Below are 20596 nucleotides of genomic sequence, written 5' to 3' on the forward strand. Positions count from 1 at the left end.
TCCCCCAGGTCATCTTTGGCAAGTCCAGCTGCAGTGAATTCACCCGCGAGGCCTTCACACCGGTGGTCTACCATAACAAGTATGTGGGGTCGGGGTGGGGGGACTGATGGGGGTCCAGAGGGGCAGGAATGGGGGCCAGGGTCGGGGGAGGGGTGCCGTCTCCTGGAGTGCTAATGCGGGAACCCGAGGCAGAGAGCAGTGACGGTGGGGCCCAGCAGCACTGGGGGAACATGTGGCAGACGGGGTGGGGCAGGCAAGGGGGAGCCCAGCCCCCAGCAGAACCCCCAGCCCGGCCCTGCCAGGTCCCCTGAATTCTACGAGGAGTTTAAGCTGCGTCTTCCAGCCTGCGTGACCGAGAACCACCACCTGCTCTTCACGTTCTACCATGTCAGCTGCCAGCCCCGGCCAGGCACGGCCCTGGAGACTCCTGTGGGCTTTACTGTGAGCTCCCCTCCACCACTGCCAGCCCGCACCCCCATGCCCAGCCCTCCTGCCCCCTGTCCGGCCCCGTACCTGACCCCCAGCCTCTCCCCAGTGGATCCCACTGCTGCAGCATGGCCGCCTGAGGACCGGCCCCTTCTGCCTCCCTGTGTCCGTGGATCAGCCCCCGCCCAGCTACTCCGTGCTCACACCGGACGTACGTGCTCTGGACTCCCTGCTAACTAGCACCCTGTCCCCCATCAGTGCTCCCAAGTCCCCCATTCGTGCCCTGCTTTCCTTCCCACCAACACCCCTGGGAGCCTTGTCCTCCACTAGGGCCCCCAGGGCCCCTGCCTGCCTCGTCACACCCACCCCCATTATAATCCTGTGTGACCTGCTGCCCCCATGCGTGTCCCTCCCTGTCCCCGACTAGCCCTGCCTCGTTACTACCCCCTCCCCTGCCTCTGCACTCACTGTTCCATAGTGAGATTCCACTACCTCTCTGCTGCAGCCCCCCACTTGCAGCCCTGCTTGCCTCCCTAATCACTGTCCCTAGAGCACCCCCTCCCCATGCGAATGTTCTGTCACCCTCCCACATAGCCTTTAATTTGCACCCCGGGGACCTCGAGTCCTCCCATCATGCTATTTCCTGTTCATTCCCTCCAATAACGGTCACCCTGGGTCTCCATTCTCCCGTGAGCATCCCAGGCTTCCGGCCTGCCCTGTGGACCCCCGCAGCGCTCCCTTCCATCTGCCCCCATCTCTGGGCTGGGCAGGGCCCAGGGGCAGGGTGCCCAGTGGCTTCCCTAGGCGGGGCTGTGCTCAGGCCACAGTGTCGCAATGGCTGAGGCTGGTGGCCTGAGCGGTGGGCAGGGCCGACCGGTGCCCACTTGGTGTGTCCCTCCCGCAGGTGGCGCTGCCGGGCATGCGCTGGGTGGACGGCCACAAGGGTGTGTTCAGCGTAGAACTCATGGCTGTGTCCTCCGTGCACCCCCAGGTAGGGGGTGGGGCCAGAGCCCAGGAGTCCGGCCCTGGGGTTGGGCAACAGTTTCCGCTGACCAGGGAGGCCTGGCTTTGGGCCATTGGACATGACTTTGGTCAGTGGGGCCAGGCTCCAGGGAAGCTGCTGACTCAGGTGGGGGGGCGGCCGTGCCAGTGGCCATGCTAGCTGGAGCTTTGGCCTTTGCATGGTCTCTCCTCCCCCCGCCCCATTTGTCCCTTGCTATTTCTGTGATCACTCCCCATCTTTCCCTTTTCTTGAGCTACTGTCTTGTCCCTTTTCTCATGTATTTTCCATTCACTGATCCCCAGCCTCGGTGTCCCAGCCTACTCAGCCTTGCACTCAATCCCCTGGACCCTTTCTGGGCTGGGGGCCCTGGCCTCACCCTGCTCACCCCTGGTCCCCCACCAGGACCCTTACCTGGACAAATTCTTCACCCTGGTGCACGTCCTGGAGGAAGGGGCCTTTCCATTCCGGCTCAAGGATGCTGTGCTGAGCGAGAGCACCGTGGAACAGGAGCTGCGGGCCAGCCTGGTGGCCCTGCGACTCGCCAGCCCTGAACCCCTTGTCGCCTTCTCCCACCACGTACTGGACAAGCTCGTACGCCTGGTCGTGCGGCCCCCGATCATCGGCGGCCAGATTGGTGCGCGGGCACAGCCTCATACCTTAGTTTCCCCATCTGGAGAATGGGCCTTGGGTCCCCTGGTCCTGGGTGACCTCCCATAGCCCATTTATCTCTCTGGTCTCAGTTTTCCAATCTGAAAAATGGCCCCTCAGTCCCCTATTCCCCTGACTTTTTGATGGCCATGTGAGCCCCTTGGACCCTGAAGTCTCTTCCCTGGGGAAGTAGGAAGCCCTGGGACCTGGAACTTGACCTCTCTTCTGCCCGGCAGTAAACCTGGGTCGTGTAGCCTTTGAAGCAATGGCTCATGTCGTCAGCCTCGTCCACCGGAGCCTGGAGGCTGCCCAGGACGCCCGTGGTCACTGCCCACTGCTGGCTGCCTATGTCTACTATGCCTTCCGACTGCCTGGCACGGAGCCCAACCTCCCAGGCGGTGAGTGTTGGTGGGAGACCCTGGGGCACAGGAAATACCTGGGAGCAGAGCATCCCAAGCAAAGGGAAGGGCATGTGCAAAGGTCCTGAGGCGGCACAGGCTTTGGTTGGTTTGCGCAATTTACAGGAGAGAGAGAGAACTTTTTGCCCCAACCCCAGGGGTATGGTCTTTGTAAACTTGACTGACATGTGATTCAGCCAGTCAGCAAGCAGGGACTCAAGCAGAGCTGTCTGGGTTTAAATCTCAGTTCTGCCTATAAGCTCTGTGACTCTGGGCCAGTGACTTTACCTCTCTGGGCCTGTTTTCCCATCTATAAAAGGATGATAATAATAGTGCCTCTCACGGGTGCAAGTAGTAGTCAATGGTATAGTCATCCATGCAAAATGCTTAGCACACTGAGCGCTCAATAAAGTTGGATTTTTTTTCATTTGCTAAATAATTACCAATAAGCACTAAGACTTACAACGTGCCAGGCACTGTTCTCAGTGTTCATCACTCTCCCCAAAATTGCTATGAGGCAGAGCCATAATCACACCCATTTTACAGGTGAAGAGCCTAGAGGTTCAGAGAAAGAAAGTGACTTCGCCAAGGGCAGCTGACTGGGAAGGGGCAGGGGGTCATGAGGGCAGGTGGGCAGGGGGCTGAGCATATTCCTTCTATCATCAGGGGCCCCTCTAGTGACGTTGCAGCCTGCCACGCTGGCCCGTGGCCCTGGCCGCCCCGCAAGCCTCTACCTGGCCCGGTCTAAGAGCATCAGCAGCAGCAACCCTGACCTGGCCGTGGCCCCTGGCTCCGTGGATGACGAGGTCTCCCGCATCCTGGCCAGCAAGGTAGGGCAAGGGGCCCCTGCTCTCTCCAGCCTCAGTGGTCATGGCTGCCAGGTGGGCAGGTGAAAGATCTCAGTATTGACAGAGGATAGGAAAGACAGCCAACAGCATGGATGAAGACTTGACCCTGGGTTATTCCCTGACGGTCCAGTGGTTAGGACTCCAAGCTCTCACTGCCAAGGGTGCGGGTTCAATCCCTGGTCAGGGAACTAAGATCCTGCAAGCCACGCAGCCTGGCCAGAAAAAAATAGACTTGACCCTGGACATTAGGGTTGGGCTCTGGCTGTCACAGTTTGGGAGCTGTGACTCGGACTCTTAGGCTGACCCAAGGACGGGTGACTGGATCTTGAAAAAAGAGCACCATGTACATAGCGCAGTGGTGCATTTCCATGTGTACCCTATGCATGTACGTACATGGGCCACGTATATGCACGCACCCCACGCACATGGGAACGCAGGTGCATGTACTCATGCATTCCATGCACAGACGTATGCGGGAGGCATATATGTATGCACCACATGCGCATTTGCACACACACACATTCCAGGGTTGCGTGTGGGTGTCCACGTGGGTACACGTGTGGCCCAGGACAGTGAGCACGCTTGGTGTTTCACGCTGGTTTCCCTGCCCTCTGCCCATAGATGCTACCACTTATCCGTGTATCTCCAGGGTATCGACCGCTCACACTCCTGGGTGAATTCTGCTTATGCTCCAGGAGGCAGCAAGGCGGTGCTGCGACGGGCACCCCCTTATTGTGGGGCCGACCCCAGACAGGTGCCCTCCCTGCCTGCCCCTGCACGTGTGTCAGCCCACCTCAGCATGAGCTCCTCCCACCTTCCTGGCTGGGGCCGACTAACCTAGGGGGGCTGCCTGGAGGAGGCAGTGGACCCCCTCCTACCTTTGTTTGGGGCTGTGGAGTGGATGTTGTAGGCAGCACAGGGTCATCTTAACCAGCCTTTTGCTGCCCCACAGACCACAGCCTCAGGCAGAGACAGAAGGGGCAGGGTGGTATGCAAATAGCATGCAAATGATATGCACATTCAGCCACTCTAACCTCACTGTCCCGCATGGCCTGTTTCTCTCCCTTTAATGCACTCTGTTCGGGAGACTCTCAACTGTCCCCTTGACACAGCAGCCTGAATGATGCCCGGGGGATGGAACTGAACCTCTGGGCTCCCCCACCCCGTTTCAGGCAGAGCAACCCCTGTGGGCAGCTTCCTTTGCTTTGCCCCTTCCTGGGACCTGGTGTGGGGAGGGGCTTTGCCATCAGACCCTGGATCTGGATCAAGTCCTGGTTCTGCTATGGGCTCCCCCTGCGCCCCAGGTTCTGAATTTTCAGAAGTGAAGACTTTGCTCTTCAGTGCAGCGGTCCGAGCCTGGGAGGGAGTTAGGGCATCACAGGCAAGATTTTGTTGGGGAGATAGATCCTCAACCCAGCCTCATCCCTGAGTTACTGGCTAGTCGGGGAGATAGACACCCATCAAACAAACACATGAATATATAAGTGCAGGGGGTGAAAATACCTGAAAGGAAACGAACTGAAACAGGGCCACCAGCCTCCCTCTGGGTGGTCTGGGGAGCCTCTCCTGGGAGGTGACATTTTTGCTGGTACCTGAAGGGTAAGATAGAGCCAGCCAGTGAAGGGTGGGTGTTCCAGATGGAGGGAAAGGCATATACAGAGGTTGGAACCAAGCTCAGAGGCCCCTGGGCACCAAGGACTGGATTCCCTGCATACTTGGCCCCAGGCCATGTTCCAGCTCTGTACCTGTCACCTAGGCAACCTGCACCGCATGGCAGCCAGGGAACTGTTCACAGCAGGAGCAGGGGGACTTTTGGACAGTCTTCTAAGATTTGCTGGGAGCCTGGGTTCATGGGCCTTTCCAGTCCCCCCATGTTTTTAACAGGTCTCCCCACCAGTGCCCTCAGTTCTCTGGGGTGTCAGCTGGGCCTGGAAGAGCACATAGGAGGTGACAAGGTGGCAGGAGGGTAGGCATTCCAGGCAGGAGGTGGCAGTGAGGCTGACCTTTGCAGTAGATGGCCCATCTGATGCGGGCTGAGGAGCCCAGGGCGTGTGGCTGGGACTATGGGAGCTGGGGGGACCCCCACGGCCAAGGCAAGGACCTGGGCAGTTTCCAGGGCTGGGCCAGCTCCATCACGGGGTCTCCTCTCCCTGTCAGCGGCCTCACCTGACCAGCAAAGGAGGCGGGGAGAGTGGAGCTTGAGCACCTCATGCCCATTTCACAGATGGGGACACTGAGGCCTGGCAAGGCCCCAAGCAAAGCTGGAGCAGGTCCAGGCCTGGAAACTGGGGCTCTCTTGGCTGCTCCCACTGCCTCTCATCACCATCTCACCTCCTCTGTCCTTATGTTTCTTTTTCTTCTTTCTCCTCCTCCTTCCTCCCTTTAATCCCCTGTGTCTATACTCTACACCCCTGTCTACACTCTTCCTCCTCCACCCTGGTGCCCTCCGCCTCCTCTGTCCATCCCTGGGCTCACGGACTCACTCACACTCTCCGCCCTCGTCCCCACTTGGCTCACCTCCTCTGACCACGTTCTCTTCTCCGTCTACACTGATTTTACCCTCCCCACCTCCACTCCTCCCATCTCTTTTCTCTTATCTTTGTCTGCTGGGTCCTGCTCCATCTGACGGGCTCCCGTCCACATTCTTGCCTGTTCGCTCACCCTGCTTGTCCTTTCCTTACCGGTGTCTTTGCTTCTTCTCGTCTCTTCCATCACATTCTTACCCTCTCCATTGGCTCCCACACCCTTCTGTCTTTATTAACACGGCTCTCTCCATCCACATGCCTGCTGTCTGTCCACACGGCCACGTCTTTCCTCCATCCACACCGACTGTCTCTCTCCCCCATCCGTACCGCCTGCACCCACTCTGACCCCCGTCGCCATCCCATCCCCTCGTCATCCCATCATAGGCCATCGACCGCAGCTCTAGCCGAACCTCTTCCTACCTCGAGGGCTCCTCCTCGACCCCACCAGCCACCCAGCTGAGACCCACTGTGCAGAAGGTAGTGGGAGGCAGGGGGTGGGTGACTCCATTTTGGGGTCCAGAGCTCCCTTGCCTTCGAGCCCAGCAGGGTCTGGAGAGCCCGGGGAAAGGGCACATTGACTTCTCCTGGCCCCTTTCCTCCTGCATGGCCTCTCGCTGCTCTAATCCCAGGCCCTCCAGCTGCATCCTCCCCTGTCACGGTCTCCAGACGGGGGTACGGGGTGGGGTCCTCTGCTCTCTGTGATCCCTGCCCCTGCCCCCAGCTGCTTCACGAGGAGCTGGCCCTGCAGTGGGTGGTCAGCGGCAGTGCCGTGCGCGAGGCTGTCCTGCAGCATGCCTGGTTCTTCTTCCAGCTCATGGTGAGATGCCCTCCTCCCCGCCCAAGAACAAGGGGCCCCCAGGGGAGACTCTCCTTGGGGAGAGAAGCCCCCTGAGAAATGGCCCCAAGAGACCCGCGCGTAGAGAGAGATAAGAAATGCCTAAGGGAATCGCTCCCTGGAGAGGCCCCCTGAAAGTTACCTGAAACCCCTTCCACAGTGAGAAGGATCCCCACTACCCACCTTCCCTATAAGACCATTGAGAGACCCCCAACTAGCAAGGAGGCCTCCCCTGCAAGAGAGAGAAGGAAACTGTTGGGATCAGACTTGAGACACCCCCCAAACTCTTCAAGAGGTGCCTTGAACTATTCCTCCTGACTACAGCCATCCCCCCTCAATCTGGTGGGCCTTCAAGCCCCACCCTCCTACTTACAGTCAGACGTTGACCCCTGGAGACCTGCTCTAGCCCCACTCATACTCTCTCAGCCTCCCACCCCTCTGCCTAGCACCCACTCAAGGCCCTGCCCATGTCCTTCTCAAGCCCCACCCACAACCTGCAAAGTCCCACCCACAGCTCTCGGCCCCTCCCCACAGCTATCAGGCCCCACTCTCACCCCATAACTACAGGGCTCAAGCCACATCCAGGACCCCTCATGCCCACCTTTAGCCCACTTCAAGCCACCACTCACAACCCCCCAATCTCTGCTCCCTTCTGGCAGGCCGCCTCCACCCACAGCCCCTCAAGACCCACCCCCCGCCCTCTTGCCCCACCCCCAGGTGAAAAGCATGGCACTGCACCTGCTTCTGGGCCAGAAGCTGGACACACCCCGCAAGCTTCGCTTCCCTGGGCGCTTCCTGGATGACATTGCTGCCCTGGTGGGCTCTGTGGGCCTGGAGGTCATCACCCGCGTCCACAAGGTAAGGGGGAGGGGCCTCCATGGAGAGAGGGTGGGGCGGGGGTGCTTAGGGAGGACATAGAGCCAACCACATGAGGCATCAGTCCTGTCCAGTACCTCCTGGCTACAAGACCACGAATCCCATTTGCTGAATCAGTCTGTTCACGCAACATCTATTTCTTAAGCACAGCCCTGTGCTGGGAACTAGAGACACAGCAGTGAACAAAACCCAGTTCCTTACCCTCGTGGAGCTGACTTTTAGGGGAAGACTTGAAGGACATGAGGGAGCAATCTATGTAATGTCTGGGGGAAGAGCATTCCAGTCAGGGGGGGAACAGCAAGTGCAAAGGCCCTGAGGCAGGACCTTGCCACTGTCAGAGGAGCAGTGAGGAGGTGAGTGGCTGGGGTGAAGTGAACAAAGTGGAGAATAGGAGTTGGTGAAGGCAGAGAGGTGACAAGGCAGATGCATTAGCCCTTAGCACAGTATCAGTATACAGTAAGTACTCAGTAAATGGATGTTGATGTTCCGAGACCTTGATGGTTATCCAGGCCCTGGACCATTAATTCCAGTGCTCACAGAAGCTGGGCAGACAATGCTAATAGTAATAAAATTATGCATTTATTGAGCACTTACTGTGTACTTAAATACTTTATTATTTTTTTTAACTTTATTTATTTATTTTTATTTGTTTATTTTTGGCTGCACTGGGTCTCCATTGCTGTGCGCGGGCTTTCTCTAGCTGTGGCAAGCGGGGGCTACTCTTTATTGCGGTGTGCGGGCTTCTCATTGCAGTGTCTTCTCTTGTTGTAGAGCACGGGCTCTAGGCACGCGGGCTTCAGTAGTTGGGGCATGCAGACTCAGTAGTTGTGGTGCACGGGCTTAGTTGCTCCACGGCATGTAGGATCTTCCCGGACCAGGGCTCAAACCCATGTCCCCTGCATGGCAGGTGGATTCTTAACACTGTGCCACCAGGGACGCCCCTACCTAAATACTTTAGATGGATCACATCATTAAACTCTCCCAACAACTCCATGAAGTTAGTAGTATTGTTTCCTCCATTATACTGTTGGAGAAACGGAAGCAAAGAATGACTGAGTAACAACTTGATACCATATAAGTGGGAATGGGCAGAATGGGGATTTGAACCCTCACCACCAGCTTCAGTTGGGGGAGGGGGGCTTATGGTGGACCAGAGGGCATGTGGCCAGAATGTCTGATTTTTTTTTTTTTTTTTTTTTGCGGTACGCGGGCCTCTCACTGTTGTGGCCTCTCCCGTTGCGGAGCACAGCCTCTGGACGTGCAGGCTCAGCGGCCATGGCTCACGGGCCATGCTGCTCCGCGGCACATGGGATCTTCCCGGACCGGGGCATGAACCCGTGTCCCCTGCATCGGCAGGCGGACTCTCAACCACTGCGCCACCAGGGAAGCCCAGAATGTCTGATTTTTAAAGAGAAAGGGGACTTCAGGATTTGATGGGAATTTTCCAGATTTTTGAAATGCTGGTCGGCCCAAGCTGGCCCTTGTGCAATCCCCCATGACCTCTGGGCTGGTCTCAAAGGTTTTAACCTTGTTTCACTAGAGCCTCCCCAAGGGCTGAGTTCCCGGAGGCTGATCCAGATTATGAGGAAACCCTCCTCAAAAGAGCTGCAGGAAGGGGCTTCCCTGGTGGTGCAGTGGTTGAGAATCTGCCTGCTAGTGCAGGGGACGTGGGTTCGAGCCCTGGTCTGGGAGGATCCCACATGCCGCGGAGCAACTAGGCCCGTGCGCCACAACTACTGAGCCTGCGCGTCTGGAGCCTGTGCTCCGCAACAAGAGAGGCCGCGACAGTGACAGGCCCACGCACCGCGATGAAGAGTGGCCCCCGCTTGCCACAACTAGAGAAAGCCTTCGCACAGAAACGAAGACCCAACACAGCAAAAATAAATAAATTAATTAATAAACTCCTACCCACAACATCTTCTTTAAAAAAAAAAGGGGGGGTGCTGTAGGGAAGAACAATGCCCTTGAGAAGCACCTTCGTCACAGCGCCGGGGGGTTATCAGTGACGGCCACAGCGGTTTCATTCCTTCACTTGACATTTATGGAGCACCAACTGTATCAGGCTCCATGCACAAGTCTCTGCCCCACTTGAGGACTTGGAGCTCAGGTGGATTTTGTATTTTGTTTCTTTGGGTTGCAGGGAACTGCGAGTCACCGAGGCTAACTTGTGAGGCCAAGAGTAGCTCCCGAAAGCAGGAGGGCAGCTGGGCCTTGAGGCCATAGGAGCCTCCTTCCTTGTCGTTCCTCACACTTGCCAGGCGCTTCCTGCTCCAGGGCCTTTGCACTTACTGTTCCCTCTCTTCAGAATGCCTTTCTCCCCTGGGCTCTTGCTCATCCTTCAGGCTTCTCTTGAAATAGCACCCTGTTAGTTGCCTTTGAAACACATAGAACTATCCAGAATACTCTTATCCCCCATCCCCCCGCCATGAGACTGAGAGCTGGACAAGCAGCAGGGACCATGTCTGTCTCATTCACAAGACTTGGTACATAATAGATGCTTGTTAAATGATTTCTTAGGGTTTATCAGTTAGGGCAAAGGTTAATTTGCTTGAACATCATCACAAATGGTTTAAATGTGACCAAAGTTTATTTCTGAGCATAGATGGGCTACAGGGGGCTCCATGGTATGGGCCTGGCCATCTCAGTTCATCATGGTACCTGCCACATCAGGCATTACAGGCTATGGAAACCGGAGGATCTGCCCCTTCTGTTTAAGTGGCCACATCATTCCTCTCAAATCCCATTGGACAGAATGTGGTCACATGATTGTTCTCAGCTGCATGGGAGGCTGGGAAATGTAGTCCCTACCCAGCTCTGAACTCTGAAGAAGCATCCTAATACCTGTGAGAGGATATGGTGGGGGGTCAGCAGCCAGCCTCTGCCATCTGTGTTGTGTTACTCAAATCTGGTGAGAGAATAAAAAAGAGTGTCCTCAACAGAGCCGGGTGGAGGGTAGACACTAACTGGGGAAGGGAAGGGCTAGTCGGAGGAGGACAACCAGGAAGCCTGGGAGTCCAGAGCCTAGAGACAAGGGCGTGTCGAGGAGAACCAAGGTTTTCGGGCAGTGACACGGCTCTTAGGGGGTCACTGGTGGCCTTGGCGAGAGCCAGGCCAACGGCAGGGATGGAGGCTTGATGGGGTGAATGGGTGTGGGCTGACAGGCCCTGTTCCCCCAGGACGTGGAGCTGGCCGAGCACCTCAACGCCAGCCTGGCCTTCTTCCTCAGTGATCTGCTGTCCCTGGTGGACCGCGGCTTTGTCTTCAGCCTGGTCCGGGCTCACTACAAGCAGGTAGGGGTGGGCGTGGTGGGAATGGCACACCTGCAGAGACGTGGTAGGAACAACACACCTGCGGAGATGTGGTGGGGATGGCACACCTGCGGGGACATGGAAGGGGGTGGTGTGGATTGGTGGGCAGAGCAGTGTAATGTCACCCGCTGAACCCTCCCCCGCAGGTGGCCACACGGCTGCAGTCGGCTCCCAACCCGGCGGTGCTGCTGACCTTGCGCATGGACTTCACCCGCATCCTATGCGGCCACGAGCACTATGTGACCCTCAACCTCCCCTGCTGCCCCCTGTCGCCCCCGGCCTCGCCCTCGCCCTCCGTATCTTCCACCACCTCGCAGGTGGGCTGGCCTCACATCTGCTTCCTCTTCTTGACCTATGACCTCTTACCTTTCAGCCCTTCTTGATGATGGTTCCCTCATCTCTGTCCATTTCACAATAGGCCACTGCCCAGGGGACTGACCCCTTACCTTGTGACCCTTCACCTCTGACCCTGCATTCTCAGCAGTTTCCTGGGAGGACCAGCTTCTGATTTCTCACCCCTAAATCCTAACTCCCAGACTGGTGTTCCATCTGCCATTTCTCAAATCTCTGACTTTGGACCCTGTGCCCTGTCATCTCACAGATGAGTTAACCCTAACCTCTCACCTCTGACCCTTGGCCCCTGGTCCCTTGCTTTGCCCCCCTCTCCAGAGCTCCACCTTTTCCAGCCAGGCCCCAGACCCCAAGGTGATCAGCATGTTCGAGCTGAGTGGGTCATTCCGGCAGCAGCACTTCCTGGCTGGGCTCCTGCTGACGGAACTGGCCCTGGCCCTGGAACCTGAGGCCGAGGGGTGAGCACAGGCCCTGCCTGGCCGTGGGGCGGGAGGAAGGTCCAGGAGCCACACCCACTCTGTCCTGAGCACCTCACTACCCCACAGGGCATCCCTGCTGCACAAGAAGGCCATCAGTGCTGTCCACAGCCTGCTCTGTGGCCATGATGCTGACCCCCGCTACGCCGAGGCCACTGTGAAGGCCCGGGTGGCCGAGCTATACCTGCCACTGCTGTCACTGGCGCGGGACACACTGCCACGGCTGCATGACTTTGCTGGTCAGCAGGGCAAGGCGGGGTGGGGTCCCACGATCTGGGGGCCTGATTGATCCCACAAGGCTCAGATCAGGAAAGGTGGGTGAGCATGTTAGGAGTAAAAACATGGGTGTTAGGATCAGAGGAGTGGGTTCAAGTCCTGCTGTGGGGCCCCAAGAAAGCCATTAACCTCTCTGAGCCTCAGATTTATCACCTGTAAAATGGAGACAGTGATAGCACCAACTACTTCCTAGGATTATGTGAAAATCTGAGGACGTGTAGTATTGGGATATTGTCAGCATGCAATAAATGGGAGATGAATTATCTTCTAGAAAGAGGTGTGAGGAGGGAAAGGTGGGGAACATCAGTTGGAGCCCTGTGTTCGTTCATTTATATGCATATTCATTGGCACCACTGATGGACAAGTGTGTTCAGTGGTTGGAAGCACAGACCTGGGACTGGTGGGTTGATCCCCTTCGTCATTCGGGGGAAATTCTCAGTTATCTCTTGAATTTTTTTTTTCTGCCTCGTTTTCTCTCTTCTCTCCTCCTGAGACTCCAATTACACGTATGTTAGACCTTTATGATCATGTTACAAGTGTCTGCTGTGCTCTGTTCTGTTTTTCATTCTGTTTGCTCCCTGTGCTTGAGTTGGGAAACTTTCTGTTCACATGTGTTTGAGCTCACTACTTCTGTCTTCTGCTGTGTCTGGTCTTCTATTAATCCCCTCCACTGAGTTCTGAATTTCAAATTTTATATTTTCCAGTTGTAAATTTTGATTTTGTTGTTGTTGTAGATTCTAGTTCTCTGCTGAAATTCTCCATTTTTTAACCCATATTTGTGCATCTTTTTTATTTTTTATTTTAAAGTTTTGCTCACTTCAACATTTGATCATTTCTGTGCCTGCTTCTATTGTCTTTTCTCCCTTATCAGTCACCTTTTCCTGCCTCTTCACATCTTCTGACTTTTTATTGTATTTTGGACATTGCGTGTAAAAGGACCATCAGGACTGAAGCAATGTCATCTTTTCCCAGTGAGCATTCCCCTTTCTCTCTCTTAGGCAGCTAGGATAAGGGGCTGATCACCTCAATCCACTCAGGAATTCAGCTAGGTTAAACTGAGCTGGAGCTTTAGTAAAACTCAGTTGACTGACCTTTTATTTCAAGACTCTCTGGAGTGAAACCTGTTCTGTATTTGTTGGCAGCAACTCTCTCTCTCTGATGAGACTGTGTTTTTTGGGGAGGGGGGAGTGGAGAGAGTACTCTTTTAAGATCAGAGATTTTGGTGGGGGGGGCTGTGTCGTGTCTTCGTTGCTGTGCACGGGCTTTCTGTAGCTGCGGTGAGCGGGGGCCACTCTTTGTTGCGGTGTGCGGGCATCTTATTGCAGTGGCTTCTCTTGTTGCGGAGCACAGGATTTAGGCGTGTAGGCTTCAGTAGTTGTGGCATGTGGGCTCTAGAGCACAGGCTCAGTAGTTGTGGCGTACGGGCTTAGTTGCTCCGTGGCGTATGGGAATCTTCCTGGACCAGGGATTGAACCTGTGTCCCCTGCATTGGCAGGTGGATTCTTAACCACTGTGCCACCAGGGAAGTCCAAGATCAGAGATTTTGGAACCAGACTGTTTAGATTAAAATCCTAGCTCAACCATTTACCTACTGTGTGACCCCAGGAAAGTAACTTAACCTCTCTGTGCCTAAGTTTCTTCTTCCAAAGAGTAAGGGTGATAAAAGTACTTATCTCATAGGGTTGTTTTGAAGAGTAAGAATTAATATTGTTAAAGTGCTTAGAACAGCACCTGACACAGGAAATGCTATGTAAGCGCCAGTTGGTGCTATAATAATAGCAGAAGCATTTATTATTGTGGTTGTCACCATTGCCATCATCATCATCATCATCATCTTTACAATGACTGCTCCTGTGCACCAGACCACGTTCTCAGTGTTGAGTTTAGAGTGGCCAGAGCAGATATAGTCCAGGCCTTTGTGGATCTTAGAAACAGTTGCATGATGCATGTATCTAATTACAAGTACAATAAGTGAGCTGTGGGAGTCAATAACTAGAGACTCCACCCTGGTCTGGGGGGTGGAATCAGGGAAGGCTTCCCTGAGGAGGTGACCTGTGAGCTGAAATTTGAGACAGAGACAGCACTTAACCACGGTCTCATTCTTTTCTCCCCCCAGAGGGTCCAGGTCAGCGGTCAAGACTGGCCTCTATGCTCGACTCAGACACAGAAGGGGAAGGGGACATGGGAGGCACCATCAACCCCTCAGTGGCCATGGCCATCGCTGGTGGCCCCCTGGCCCCTGGCTCCCGGGCCAGCATCTCCCAGGGCCCAGCGACAGTGAGTACCAGCCTTGTCCCCAGAGACCCCATCCAACATTTGATTGTTTTTGTGCCTGCGTCTAATGTCTTTTCTCCCTTATCAATCACATCTTCCTGCCTCTTCACATGTCTTGTGATTTTTTTTATTGTATTTTGGACATTGTGTGTCCAATAACCTGGTAATGGAATTTATGTAATGAAGTACCAATTGGCCAGTTCTCATCTTAATATGGAGAAAAATGAAAGTCACCTCTCTCCCTTCTGAGTGCCCTGTCCTCTCTCTGTCCCCAGGCTGCTCGCTCAGGCTGTGCCCTCTCTGCCGAGTCTAGCCGGACCTTGCTGGTGTGTGTGCTATGGGTCTTGAAGAATGCTGAGCCAGCCCTGCTGCAGCGCTGGGCTGCGGACCTGGCCCTCCCTCAGCTGGGTCGTCTCTTGGACTTGCTGTACCTCTGTCTGGCTGCCTTTGAATACAAGGTTCGAGGGGTGGGCAGGGGACTGGGGTATAGGAGGCAGAAGAAGCAGGACCAGGTTAGCCCACAGAAAAGAGCAGAGTCAACCTCGAACTTGTTCTCTGCTCTTGCAGGGGAAAAAGGCCTTTGAACGTATCAACAGTCTCACGTTCAAGAAATCACTGGACATGAAGGCCCGGCTGGAGGAAGCTATCTTGGGTACCATCGGAGCCCGACAGGAGATGGTGCGACGGAGCCGTGGTGAGAGGGAGATGTACCCCTTGCACATCCCTACCCGGTACCTCCCAGCCTTTGTACCAGGGCCCCCAAGGCGGGGACCATTTCTGCCTCTGTTTGGCTTACTTTTCCCAGGAAGAAGTCCACGCGTTATCACTATACATGTGGGTGTCTGTGTTCCCTGTTCACGTCTAACTGCATCCACTCCGCAAGCATCCATGTCACCCAGTGTCCTCATAGGGATCCCATGTGTGTGGGATCCATTCTCATGGTCACGTGTGTCTTTATGTTTTTGCACATCTGTGAACACGCACCTGTGTGTCTCAGAGAGGAGCCCATTTGGGAACCAGGAGAATGTACGCTGGCGGAAGAGCGTCACACACTGGAGACAAACCTCGGACCGTGTGGACAAGTGGGTGTGGGCAGGAAGTAGTTTGCTGGGGTTAGATCAATTTCCAGAGAACTGGCGCCCCCTCCAGGGCAGCCGAGGGAGGGGAAAGACCTCAGCTGTGGGGTGGAGTCTGGCCCTGAGAGGCCCCCTCAATCCCTCCTGTCTCCTCCAGGACCAAGGATGAAATGGAACACGAGGCCTTGGTGGACGGGAACCTGGCAACCGAGGCAAGCCTGGTGGTTCTGGATACACTGGAGATCATCGTGCAGGTAGGGCTTGATCCAGCATCTCCCTCACCTCTGACCCCACCACAGGGCCTTGTGATCTCTGACTCCAGGATCCCTCTCCTTCCGTGACTCCACAACCACCCCAGTCTCTAACAGCTGGATTTCTGGCCCCCCAGACGGTGATGCTGTCAGAGGCCCGGGAGAGTATCTTGGGCGCGGTACTAAAGGTTGTGTTGTACAGTCTGGGCAGTGCCCAGAGTGCCCTCTTCTTGCAGCATGGCCTGGCCACACAACGGGCCCTGGTATCCAAGGTGAGTACCTCTGACAGCCACGCTTCTTAAGAGTAACAATCACAGCCCATTCATTGAGTGACTGTTGTGTGCTCAGCAACTCCATGAGGCAGACACTCACTCCTTAGCTACAGTTTGCAGAGGAGGGAACTGAGGATCAGAGTGGCAGAGTTACTCACCCGGAGTCACACAGTAAGGGCTTAAACCCAGGTCTGACGCCAAAACCTGCTGGGCTTTTGGCCAGAAAAGGCAGAACACAGACCGATGCTTCTGCCCATGTCCCCATCGGGGACCTTCTGAGCCAGAGCGGGGAGGGGCTGACTGGTGTCTGTCCTGCCCTGGGGGCCAGTTCCCAGAGCTGCTATTTGAGGAGGACACGGAGCTGTGTGCCGACCTCTGCTTGAGGCTCCTGCGCCACTGCGGCAGCCGCATCAGCGCCATCCGTACGCACGCCAGCGCCTCCCTCTACCTCCTCATGCGCCAGAATTTCGAGATTGGCAATGTAAGTGGGGGTGTGTGGGGGTGTGTGATCTGCGGCTCTGGGGAGGGCGGCTGACTAGGGGTCTTGACGCGATAGACGCACGGCAAGAGGGGAGAGGGGTGAAGTCAGCGGGTCGAGCAGGCTCTGGTGTGAGGGTCCGAGGCCCACAGTCAGGCGTGCTCTTCCTCCCCGGCCCACCCAGAACTTTGCCCGCGTGAAGATGCAAGTGACCATGTCGCTTTCATCCCTGGTGGGGACAACGCAGAACTTCAGCGAAGAACACCTGCGACGTTCACTCAAGACCATCCTCACCTATGCCGAGGAGGATGTGGGGCTGCGGGACAGCACTTTTGCTGAGCAGGTGACCCCGCCGGACCCCCGCCCCACCTTCCCCAGCCAGGGTTTTTGCCCTGCTACGCTTGACCCCTGACCCCACCACCTCGGCTCCGTCACTCCTGGCCATTCCCCCGCTCCAGGTCCAGGACCTGATGTTCAACTTGCACATGATCCTGACTGACACGGTGAAGATGAAGGAGCATCAGGAGGACCCGGAAATGCTCATCGACCTCATGTACAGGTGAGGAGGGCCGGTTGGAACCTTCAGCCATTTCACAGACAGGTGAGGGGAGAGGAGGTGGTGAGAGGGACAGGTGGGGAAGGAGCAGGTGAGCGTACAGGTAATAAGAGAGACAAGTCAGGATGGACAAGTCAAGAGGGACCAGGAGAGGAGACACGTGAAGATGACCAAGTGAGAGGGCAGACACGTGAGGGGCCAGGTGAGCAGACAGGTGAGGGCAGGTAAACGAGCAAGTAAAAATGGTGCCAGATGAACATACAGATGAGAATGACAGAGGAGCGCAAGAATAAGTGAGGGGTACAGGTGGGAGAGACAAGTGAGGTGCTAACCCATGAAGGGGTGACAGATTAGGGGAACAAGTGATTTGGAGGAGAGTGAAGGGTATTTAGTAAGAAACTGGGGAGTGGGAGATGGGGGCCCAGGTGATGGAGACAGGGAAGGCAGGGGGCATACAGAAGGGATGGGCCTGGGCAGACCCAGAGTGACACTTGTGGGGGTAATGAAGAGATGGACAGGTAAGGAGTGGGATAAGTTAGGAGACAGGTGAATGGGGTAAAGGTGAGGAGATTGGCTGGGGCAGATGGGTGGGGTCACAGGTGAAGGGGATGGACAGGTGAGGAGTGAGCAGGGGGGCAAGGTGAGTCTCCATCCTCCTCACATCCCCCCTCACCTGGGTTCTAGGATTGCCCGGGGCTACCAGGGCTCCCCAGACCTGCGGCTGACATGGCTGCAGAACATGGCGGGGAAGCACGCGGAGCTGGGCAACCACGCGGAGGCTGCGCAGTGCATGGTTCACGCGGCCGCCCTGGTGGCGGAGTACCTCGCTCTGCTGGAGGACAGCCGCCACCTGCCTGTGGGCTGCGTTTCCTTCCAGGTGAGCGGCAGGGGTGGGGGGATGGGGGGTGGGGTCGTGGCGGGCAGGGGGTGGCACACGTGGGCCGAGGACCAGGCTCTGACGCCACCTCCCACCCCAGAACATCTCGTCCAACGTGCTGGAGGAGTCCGCCATCTCTGACGACATCCTGTCGCCTGATGAGGAGGGCTTCTGTTCCGGGAAGCACTTCACGGAGCTGGGGCTGGTGGGGCTGCTGGAACAGGCGGCCGCCTACTTCACCATGGTGAGGCCTGGGGCTGGGGCGGCATCGTGCATCTGCTGATGGGCCCGATACCTGCTCCCAGAGACTCAAGGTGAAGCTGCTGCCCAGACCCTCTCTGGGCAGGGGATTTGTGAAGAAGGATTGGGATCCCTCAGAGACCCTGTTACCTGCCTTTCTCCCCATAAAACCCTTGACACGTGGTCTGGATATAATAAGCCTTGGATATATTGTTACCATTTTAAATTCTTTTTTTTTTTTTTTTTTTTTGTTTGTGCCACACCATGTAGCTTGCAGGATCTTAGTTCCCCGACTAAGGGGACCGAACCCAGGCTCCCCTGCAGTGAGAATGTAGAGTCCTAACCACTGGATCACTAGGGAATTCCCTAAAATTCTTTGTTATAAAAAATTTCAAGAACACATAAAAGAAAGTTGTATCCCCACCACCCCGCATACCCAGCACTGAAATTCAGTGACCACCTATATTTACCATCCTGTTTCAGTTCTTTGCATCAAATCTTCTTTTTTCTTTTCCTTTTTTTCTAGAGGTGTTTTTTTTTTTTTATTGCTGTTTTTATTATTATGATCACTTTGCTGTAGTCTCAGAGACAGAGGCCTTGGGAATAAGCCAGACGGTAGACACAGACCTCTAACAGTCAGCAAATAGCTCAGGATACCTGCCATGTGCCAGGCTTGATGCTGGCCCTGACTGGGGGTCAGCGGCACTCAGGAGCGGCCATTACCATGTGCTGGGAGGCAGTTGGGTGTGGAGGTTTTAGGCACCATGCCAGAAGGGCCGGCCTTCAGGTCCTGGCCCTGGGGAGCCCCTCCACATCTCTGAAGTTCAGTTTCCCCTCTGAGGAATGGAAAAAGATGACTCCTCCCACCAATGAAGGAACATGGGTAGAGTGTACATGTACACAGCACCGGGTCCGTAGTAAGCATGGTGGAGACCACAGAGGATGTCTGTAGGGGCTGAGTGGAAAGGCTGGTACCCCATCTGGGGCAGATGTGGTCAGGGTGGGCTTCCTGGAGGAGGTGATGGAAGATGGCACCCTGGAGGATGGGTAGGAGCATGGAAGGAGGGTTGTTCCAGGCAGGAGAGAAGATCAGGGCTGGTGCTGGAAATCCTGATGTTCCACCCCCAGGGTGGGCTCTACGAGGCAGTGAATGAGGTCTACAAGACCCTCATCCCCATCCTGGAAGCCCACCGCGACTATAAGAAGCTGGCTGCCGTGCATGGCAAACTGCAGGAGGCCTTCACCAAGATCATGCACCAGGTGGGCCCAGGCCGCCCTCTCAGACCCTGCCCTCGGCCCCAGCCCCTGGCCCCTGCTGGGCTCAGCTGACCTTGACCCTTCTGTCCCCACCCACAGAGCTCCGGCTGGGAGGTGAGTGGCCACCTGCCTCTGGTCAACAGTGGTCAGGGACCACCAGGGGGCGCTGGAGGAGCACAGCTGCCTGGCCACCGGGGCTCAGTGGGCGATGACGCACCCCACTACTTCCCCCCGGAGCCCCCCTCCCTGCCCCAGATCTCCAGGGCAGCTTGTGACTCACCCAGCTGGGAGCTCTCCAGAGACACCCCTCCCTCAGGCAGGGCCAGCTTGGTCACTGCCTGGAAGGGGGGGCCTCCAACTTCCTCTGTCTCTGTTTCTTTTTCTCTCTCTTTGTGTCTCTTGGTCTCTTTCCGTCCATCTCTCCCTGTCTCTGCCTCTCTCCTTGATCACTCTCTCTGTGTGTCTCTCTTGGTTTCTGTCTCTCCCTGTCTCCCCAGCTTCCCCCAGGATCTCTGCTCCTCATTCCCATTTAATGTCCCCCCTCTCCCGCCTCTCCCCTACTTGGGTCTATTTTTAGGCGTCTCCTAGTTTGGGGAGAATTTTCTGGCCAAAGATGGCAGGAACCCAGAACCAAGGGGGGAGGACTGGGTGGGAGCTGGGCGGGGCAGGCAAGTCCCCTCCCTCCCCGGATCTCCTGTCTCTGCCCATGGAATAGTTCTCATGGGGCAGCATAACCAGGACTCTGGGGGGTTGGGGGCTGTGACCTCTGACCTCACCCATGACTTTGTCTCTCTGCCCCCTGCTCCCCACCTCCATCTCCTGGTGCCCATCTCCCTGCCTGGACCTGCCTTGGTGAGTGAACATGGAGCCACCCCCATCCTTCCCAGTGGAAAGTAGTCTACCTGGAGGGAGGGGGTCCTTCTTGGCAAACTTAGATCTGGGAGGAGGGGAGGGGATGCACTGGAACAAGGGAACCAGAGCCTCTGTCCCAGAGCAAGAAACGGCCACGCCTTCCCTCAGTCACTCATGCATGTGAGCACCTACTGTATACCCAGACCTATAGGCATTGAGGACCTAGTTATGAGTAATAGGGCCCCAATTCTCATGTCATATTGAGATCCAGACTCTGAAGAACTGCATGGGTCATGAGGGAGAATCAGAAACTAAGGGTCTGTGTTAAATGAGAATAAAGATTTGGGGGAGGTAGGAGACAGGCTGGGGAAAAAGAGTGAGGGTGTGGGCAATTGGCAGTCATGTGGGTCCATGCCCCTGCCTGTGCCCGTGATGTGATGTTCTTGGGGTGTCCGGGGTCCTCTGCCCATGCCCACCTCTTCTGCACGTGGGG

General features: G+C 56.0%; 1 protein-coding gene across 11 annotated transcripts in view; it reads left to right on the top strand.

The window, feature by feature from the left end:
* DOCK6 (dedicator of cytokinesis 6) overlaps positions 1 to 20596 on the top strand; it is a 42225-nt gene that overhangs the window by 18827 nt on the left and 2802 nt on the right. For 3 of the 11 annotated variants that reach the window (XM_081232062.1, XM_081232067.1, XM_081232066.1), the window contains exons 16-43: positions 9 to 79; positions 303 to 441; positions 536 to 637; positions 1331 to 1417; positions 1832 to 2063; positions 2314 to 2475; positions 3142 to 3305; positions 3973 to 4077; positions 6233 to 6325; positions 6570 to 6665; positions 7401 to 7541; positions 10736 to 10849; positions 11014 to 11184; positions 11537 to 11676; positions 11764 to 11933; positions 14087 to 14247; positions 14520 to 14702; positions 14812 to 14938; positions 15242 to 15326; positions 15478 to 15574; positions 15709 to 15843; positions 16172 to 16324; positions 16506 to 16664; positions 16780 to 16880; positions 17562 to 17754; positions 17855 to 17998; positions 19123 to 19254; positions 19351 to 19365. In XM_081232062.1, coding sequence (XP_081088188.1) covers positions 9 to 79; positions 303 to 441; positions 536 to 637; positions 1331 to 1417; positions 1832 to 2063; positions 2314 to 2475; positions 3142 to 3305; positions 3973 to 4077; positions 6233 to 6325; positions 6570 to 6665; positions 7401 to 7541; positions 10736 to 10849; positions 11014 to 11184; positions 11537 to 11676; positions 11764 to 11933; positions 14087 to 14247; positions 14520 to 14702; positions 14812 to 14938; positions 15242 to 15326; positions 15478 to 15574; positions 15709 to 15843; positions 16172 to 16324; positions 16506 to 16664; positions 16780 to 16880; positions 17562 to 17754; positions 17855 to 17998; positions 19123 to 19254; positions 19351 to 19365 — 3672 coding nt within the window. The remainder of the gene's footprint in view (positions 1 to 8; positions 80 to 302; positions 442 to 535; positions 638 to 1330; positions 1418 to 1831; positions 2064 to 2313; positions 2476 to 3141; positions 3306 to 3972; positions 4078 to 6232; positions 6326 to 6569; positions 6666 to 7400; positions 7542 to 10735; positions 10850 to 11013; positions 11185 to 11536; positions 11677 to 11763; positions 11934 to 14086; positions 14248 to 14519; positions 14703 to 14811; positions 14939 to 15241; positions 15327 to 15477; positions 15575 to 15708; positions 15844 to 16171; positions 16325 to 16505; positions 16665 to 16779; positions 16881 to 17561; positions 17755 to 17854; positions 17999 to 19122; positions 19255 to 19350; positions 19366 to 20596) is intronic. The other 8 variants (XM_081232065.1, XM_081232070.1, XM_081232069.1 and 5 more) reach the window with 8 other exon arrangements.

Source organism: Mesoplodon bidens (genome assembly GCF_964165515.1).
Source record: "Mesoplodon bidens genome assembly, chromosome: 4".
Taxonomy (NCBI): domain Eukaryota; kingdom Metazoa; phylum Chordata; class Mammalia; order Artiodactyla; family Ziphiidae; genus Mesoplodon; species Mesoplodon bidens.